Here is a 7,505-nt window from a genome sequence, read left to right as displayed (position 1 = left end):
ACTGCAGTCGTGACTATCTCAGTGATGACATCAACATGGTTTTTGAGGCTCAAAGTCCACTTGGCATGTGCAACATTCTTTTGTGAATATTCATTTTAAGGCAACAATTATGAATTGAGTAGAACAAACAAGCTTAGATTCACATCATTTCAATTTAGGAGATAGCTTTGCTTATTTATATCCATTAGCAGAGCCAAGTTTTCAAGGTTGAATCTTTAGCTTACTGAAGTGTAATAGATAGTGATTTATTGTTACCTCTAGCAAAGCTGTGATGGTTTGATACACAAATTATTTTACCCCAAACAGATACAGATGACTACTGAGACAGAATTGCTCTACCACCGTTGTTCCAGTGTGACTGACCCTGCTGGTCAGTGTTTGTGTACTGAAGAGGTGAATGGTAAGTAGGTGGGCAAGGTTAGAGTGTTTTTTTGGAGAGGACGGCCAGCCAGCCAGACTCTGCTCTCTCCACCATGGAGTTATCACGGGCTGCTCTGCTGCTATTCTGTCTCATCTGTTCAGGTAATGCCTTCTTAGTCCACATATCTTTGCCATTGACTTTGTGTTGTTTACGAGAAGATAATTCACTCTCATATTTTAAAAGTTAAAAGGCTGACTGTACTGGTGTATTTGCTCTTGAAAAAAACAAAACAAACATGCATCTAAAAATCATGTGCTTCAAAAGCAATAGATAATGTCGAAGCAATGTTCAGGATCTTACCAATTGCAAAAAGGCTCATATGGGGATAAACAAACAAACAAACAAACAAAAAATTACAATAAATAATAACATTAATAACGTTTCTCTACTTTCAAAGTTGACCATTATGTTTTGTGTGACTAGGAATTTAGGGTGTTGCCCTGTAAATTGTGACGTTAAAGTACAATTCTAGATAGTAAAAAAAAAAAAAGAAAGTTGAAAAGTTTTAAGGAAGTAGAACTAAAATATTTCATTGTTCTTATCTAAATGTCTATTTGCACTTGCAAAGTCTTTCTTCAGTGGTCAAAAGTTAGCGTGTTATTTATGCTAATCCATGAACAAAGCTAGTGAGGCATGAACAAACACAACTCTTACATAAGCTGCTCAGCAAAAGGCTTTTATTCATCAGAAGTTCTGTATTTTCGACCAGGCTTCTAACAGTGTGAGATTAAGAAAGTATTTTGAAAGACTATCTATAAGTGCAGAAACCCAGATCTATTGTGATCAATACCGTTAGCACGTTAAAGCTAACGCAAAATAGCAGTTGGTTAGCATTCAGCGCTCTTCATGACCAGGAAATTCACGTGATTTACAAGACAAAAATTATGAGAGAGAGCAACAAAATACATGTTACTGCTGCTTTTATACATAAATAATATTGCATTAAAAAGTAAACTTGTAAAAAAGTAAGCTACATGTATGTTGCGCCCTGCAGCGAGTGGTCAGCCAGTGGTCACATTAGAACCCCGCTCCATCACCGTGCGGCAAGGCGAGGCAGCCAGCTTCAGGTGTCAAGTCCAGGGCCCCGCCTCATCTGTCCAGCTGGAATGGAAAAGAGGAAATAACCAGCCACTGCAAGGTGAGCAGCATCTGCTCGTGAACACATCAGGATTTTTCATGCTCTGTTGCTCCCTCCAGATAACGTAAAAATAAGTTCAAATGGTTCGCTGCTGACCGTTACCAATGCACGACCCGGAAACAATGCGCAGTACCACTGCGTGGCCACCACCCCGGCGGGTCGCAAATCCGTCACGGCCGCTCTGCATGTCAGATGTGAGTGCATCGAGGCTCCGGGCTTACTAAGCAAGTCAGACTTCTAGTATGAACCTTCTTCTTCTCTTACGGTCAGACCCACCTAAAGTGAGTGTTGCACCAAGCGGGCCGATACGAGTCCGGATGGGGGAACAGCTGTCGGTCCAGTGCCAAGCAACCGGGAAGCCCAAACCCAAACTGAGCTGGAGGCGGCAGGGATCCACCCTGCAGCTGGTCACTGAGGAAGTCGATGGTGTCAACACTATAAAGGTGGAGTATTGATATATATATATATGTGTGTGTGTGTGTATATATATATATATATATATATATATATATATATATATATATATATATACAGTTGGTACCTCGGTTCTCGACCACAATCAGTTCCAGACGGCCATTCGATTAATGCAATGCAAAGCAATTAATGGAAAAAGAAATAATGCGTTCCAAGCCTTAAAATAGTCTTTTGTAGGAGTGAATGTAGAGTGTCTGCTGCAGGTGCGCTGTTCCTCTATGTGTGTGGCCGCTGCATGTGGGAGGGGTTGCCGAGTGAGTGAGGTCTCTCCAGAAGTGAAGAGGTGCCCGGTGCGTGTCCAGCTCTGAATGTGCGCTTCTGTGCAGTTTGGCTGTGACAAAGTCATAAACCAAGTCACGCTCTGTCCCAGACTCGCCTCATCCCTGTCCCAGCTCCAGCCCACAACAGGACATCAGACCCTGGAGTGGAGAGCGAGCACCTCCCCTGTGACACTCTACCACGGTCCAGTGTGGAGACAGGAAAGGTTTTACACCTCAATATGAAGAAAAATCAGTCAGTAAATGTAGCTAACGGGACACGTCTGCATACAGAGGCTGCGTTATCCACAATAACAAAGCGCGTCGTGGGTCAGCTGATCGGTCCACGCACGTTATGTTTTTTCCGGCTTTTTTCGGGGGTGTTCGAGTTCTGGATTTTCGTTCGAAATCCGAGGCAAAAACATCTCGAAATTTTTGTTTGAACTCTGATTTGTTCAAAGCCTGGGACGTTCGAAAACCTAGGTACCACTGTATTATATTATAGACTTTCAGGATCAACTTCATATTGGCCCCTTTTAGAGGAATGTCAGCGGAGATAAGGGGCCTGACTGTATAATGTAAGAAAAGCTCTTTTTTATTATTAGATATGAATTTATTATTTGCTGTTTTGCTCTGACCTCATGAGGACCACATAAATGCAAGCCAAGGGCTGCCTGTGGCCCCCAGAAAAATAGCATATTATGTTCCAAATATGACCAACACTTCACCACTCCGTCCTTGTTATCATCTTAATCTGCTCCCTCAGTGGCCGGTGCTACGGTCAGAAGACTCGGGAGTGTATATTTGCCAAGCTACAAACACCGAAGGAGTGTCAGAGGTCAAGGTTGAGATCACAGCCCAGGGTGCCCCTGGAGCTCCGCTAGCATCGGTGAGCCCCACGGAGCTGACTGCAGTGGAAGGACACACGGTCGTCTTGCGCTGCCAGGCCACTGGTGAGCATTCTATGTTTTGCCTTTGCTGTAATGAGGCATCTCAGACTCAAGGTTTTGAGTTTTCTTCTTCAGGTTCACCTGCTCCCATCATCACCTGGTCAAAGCTGAGGGCTCCGCTGCCTTGGAAGCACACAGTAGATGGCGGTGTTCTGACACTGACCAGTGTGGGGCGCCAGGATTCAGGCCAATACATCTGTAATGCCACCAACAGACATGGGTACAGCGAGGCTTACACGCAAATGGAGGTGGAGTGTGAGTACCTGAGGAAGCGTGTCTCACTGTATCATTCTTAGCGGTAACTCTTTGACTCACGTGCAGCTCCGCCTTACACCACCATCCTGCCAGAGCAGGTCAGGCTCCGGCCTGGAGATGCCCTGCAACTGCAGTGTCTGGCTCATGGTTCTCCCCCCATCCGCTACGAGTGGAGCAGACAAGGAGGAGGAGGCATGCCAGCAGGGAGTGACGCCAAGAAGGATGGGAAGCTGAACATCTCACAGGTCAGACTTGGAGACGGTGGCACATACAAGTGCGTGGCCACCAATCACATCGGCTCCAGTGAGGCGGTGGCCAGAGTCATCGTGAGAGGTCAGCTTCACTCCTGATCACCCCGTATGGTTTTACCCGGGAGCAGTGTGCATAATATTTGTGAATGTTTTCTTTCACAGCTTGAAGCTACGGTGGAGTGTAGCGGCTGGAATGATGCTGAACCACATAATACGTGCCCATCTTTCAACAGCAGAATTTAGAACTTCCTTTCTTCTCACAGATATACATCAAGCAAATGTTAGATTTTTCTGATTTCTTAGATTTGTCTGCAATGGATCAAGCACTGTTGCATCTTCTCCAACAATTGTTCTAACATAATTCTATTATTTGTCTTCATAGTGCAGAAAACTGTAACATTTCAAATAATTCTCCTTGTGATTCTACTGCCACAATAAACTGCTGATCCATGGGGTACTGTGAAGTTTCATTACAAATCACACACGTTTCGCTGTTAATATTACAACAAACAAAGAAAAAGAATTACAACAAAAATAATTAAAAATGTTTATTTTCACAGTATGTAAATTAGCAGAGGGATTTTACCTCGGTAAAATATTTTAATTGAATTTAATGTAATTGAACAGTTTGCTCTCCAGACAACAAGGAACCTTTGTCAGTGCAGCAGTTCCTGGTCCACTGATCATGCTGATGCACAAGACACGTGGCAGCTAGGATGATAACAACAACAACAAACATGGAGGAAGCCCTGAACAAAAGCAAACAAAAGCAGAGAGTTTGCTTTTGTTGAGTGAGGTTTTTCAAATTCTCATCCAAATATTTTCAAGACATTAAAAGAGCTTTAGTTTAAATAAGGTGATATAAAAACTTGAATATAGACACCATCGTGATTTATTGTACTATTGTCAAACTGATGCAAAATAAACAATATTTGGTTGTTTAATGGTATATGCGGGTCCATCATTTGATTCAGTAATATACCAAATTCATTCAAATTGTTCATTCAAAAACATTTCTTTAACACTCTTTATTTCTATATTTTTTATAATATATAAATACATTGTCATGTATGGTCCTTTTAATATCACAAAAATAAATTCAATAGAACATTCCAGAAATATAAAATCTTGAATAAATAATTACAATATTATAATAGCTGATACTATACTGTACTGATCAGATATTTTGCTCTGTTATCAATACAGCTTTTATTTGAAAAGAAAAATAGGCTTTTCGGTTTATTTTCAAGGTTAACAACTTTGGTCCACCACTAGATGGCAATGTAGGCTATACGACCAATAATCTTCCGCCATACTATGAACCGTACATGCAAATCTTCTGTACTATTATACCAAAATTACACTTGTAATAAAGCAGCATAAAATGATTCGCACATCTACTCAGTTTCCTCCTCCTGCAAAGGCAAAGTTCAGTTTGCTCATGTTGCACAAAGACACACCAATGTTGCATAAACCAAGTGTTTGGTTGCCATTTGGGGTTAGTGGCTGCAGCGTTAAGTTGGAAAAAGGGATCTAATTTCCACAGCAGCTGCCAGGCACAGGGCTGTGTGACTGTGGCGGCGCTTGTAAAACACCCAAGATTTACCCTTTCCACTACATCTCCTTCCATTTTTACAAGCATCTTCAAAGCTGGGGAGGAAACATCTGCCCTCTGTCACAGCTCCCCACCCCCATGTTTCACAGACGCAGAGGGAGAGAGGGTGGCAGCCACATGCCCTTAAACTGCAGAAACGTCACTTGCAAATGCATGACGTTGCCTTTGCAAGGATCGAAAAAAAAAAAAGTTATTTTGTGGCACTAAAGACAAAGTCGATCGATTGTGTCATGGTGAACCAGAGCAACAAGCACACACAAGTGTGGAAATGAGTGAATGATCTGTGAAATAATGCGCATCATGTTTCTTGAAATCGTCCCTCGTGCCCTTTGCCATGTGAAACAGCCATGGCGACTGTAAGCACTTTCCCAGCCTGAGACACACAGAGTCAACAACTTCAGTGTTTTCTCGACTGTGGGAGGAAACAGGAGTTCAACTCACACAAGCACATGAGGAACATAAAAACGACACTTAGAAATCACCCAAGGCTCACGAGTTAGATTTGACCCCATGACCTTTCCTTGAGGCTGCAGCAGGAGATTTTTTCATCAGACATATTCAGAAATTCAATTTCAAATCAGCCTTTCATTCGATCTTGTGAGGACTTGGGTTGAGCGGAGCGGCGTTCACTGCTATTGCTGGACTTCAGTCCTCTTTCATTCACGCTTGAAAGGCTGGAAGAATCTTCAACCTAAACCCTCCAGGTCGGTTCCACTAAAAGCAGCCTGTATAAACAGAGCAGGCCCCAGCCATGACAAACTGATGAGAGCCAGTTTGCCTTTAGTCAGGGTTTAAAAACACAAGTGTTATAGAGACTAGGTTCGCGTGTTCGGTGTTGTATATCTCCATGTGATGAGCACATGGCAGCACTGACCAGGCCATTTAGGACGGAAGAAGTGATGTGAGTTTCCTTTTCAGGAAGTTTCAGGAGGACATTGGCGGGCAGTCGCCATGGCTACCACCTGGCCAACATGATAAGCCACCAGGGTCAAACACTGTGTATAGTGGCTGATGGGGGAGATACTGAATGGAGGTTCTGTATTGTCTCGCAGGCCGGAGCAGAACCCATTCGTCACTTACAAGATTTCAATCTGAATTCTTCCTGTGTCTTATGCTGCAACAGGAAGCCATAACAATTTAAGCTCAGGAGCCTGTTTGGTCTAAATCAGCCGTGATGCTTGAACGTACCAGCACTTCAGCGTTCCCATCTGTGGAAATACAAACTGCTGACAGGAAGAGCGCTGCCCCGGGGGAAGCGAGTCGCAGGGAGAGTAAATATGGGCCGCATGACTTTGCTTCAACTCATAGTGTGGGGTGATTTATAAATCTGTTCAGAGGTGTAGCCACCATTTCCTGTTACCCAGTTAACCATCATCCAGATGCCTGGCCTCCAACAATTTCTGGACTTAACCTCTTGTAACCCAAGACAGAAATACATCCACTGTGTTCTGAGCAGGTGTCAGTATTATACAGTCCACTTTGCTACAGTCTTATCTACGCTGTCTTGAGTCACACTGCTACAGATAAGGAGCAGAGATCCAGATTTATACAGTATCTAGGTCACCATGATGGCCGACCAAGTCGCTGTGACACAAAATGTAAGCAACACTTGGCCTTGTATCTTAGTCCCTGAACTTTAATCAGTATTGTGGTTTCCTGAGTTGCCAGTTCTCAAAAAAAAAAAGACACTGCTAGTGAGGTACCAAGTTTTCTGCACAGGTTTGTAACGTCTATTCATCCGGAGCTTGATGATGCAGAGCGTACACACACACTCACTCAACAAAAAAAAGAAGGTGTGAGTGTTTGAGCGTTTGCCTCTCTGTATATGATGGGCAGACGACCCGTCCCAAGGACTTGGGATTGATCTCACTTCAAAACTTGATGGACACTTGTTGACCATCAAAGTTCAGTTTGTGGTTTAAATGTGGGCTAAAAACTAATTCAGAACAAAATAAATGACCTCCAAAATATGAGGAGAGGAAAGATTTAAAATATATAAATGTTGTTACTAAAGACTTTTTAAAACATATACATTTTCCTTTATTTGTTTCTGCGCAAAGCATGACAAAATATCTGAGTGCTTTAGTGTTTTTGACAAAACAAAACAAAACAAAACAAAACAAAACAAAACAAAACAAAACAAA

General features: G+C 42.7%; 1 protein-coding gene across 1 annotated transcript; it reads left to right on the top strand.

Moving 5' to 3' along the window:
* The first annotated feature begins 380 nt into the window (after positions 1–380).
* On the top strand, positions 381–4,200 carry LOC128754337 (basement membrane-specific heparan sulfate proteoglycan core protein-like). Its single transcript, XM_053856877.1, has 8 exons — positions 381–522; positions 1,416–1,559; positions 1,619–1,753; positions 1,830–2,002; positions 3,057–3,243; positions 3,316–3,495; positions 3,562–3,828; positions 3,909–4,200. Exons 1-8 carry the CDS (start codon positions 474–476, stop codon positions 3,911–3,913), a joined length of 1,140 nt encoding a protein of 379 aa, XP_053712852.1. The 5' UTR covers positions 381–473; the 3' UTR covers positions 3,914–4,200.
* Positions 4,201–7,505: the final 3,305 nt, after the last annotated feature.

The sequence above is a fragment of the Synchiropus splendidus genome, chromosome 2 (genome assembly GCF_027744825.2).
Source record: "Synchiropus splendidus isolate RoL2022-P1 chromosome 2, RoL_Sspl_1.0, whole genome shotgun sequence".
Lineage (NCBI taxonomy): Eukaryota > Metazoa > Chordata > Actinopteri > Syngnathiformes > Callionymidae > Synchiropus > Synchiropus splendidus.
The sequence above is the reverse complement of the archived record's forward strand: the minus strand, read 5'-3'. Positions and strand labels throughout refer to the sequence as shown.

Bases quoted from the DNA above. Each gene is read 5' to 3' on its own strand.
- LOC128754337 (XM_053856877.1), top strand. From the start codon at position 474: ATGGAGTTATCACGGGCTGCTCTGCTGCTATTCTGTCTCATCTGTTCA. The intron at 1,560-1,618 runs GTGAGCAGCATC...TGCTCCCTCCAG, and splicing joins AAATAACCAGCCACTGCAAG to ATAACGTAAAAATAAGTTCA. The intron at 1,754-1,829 runs GTGAGTGCATCG...TCTTACGGTCAG, and splicing joins GGCCGCTCTGCATGTCAGAT to ACCCACCTAAAGTGAGTGTT.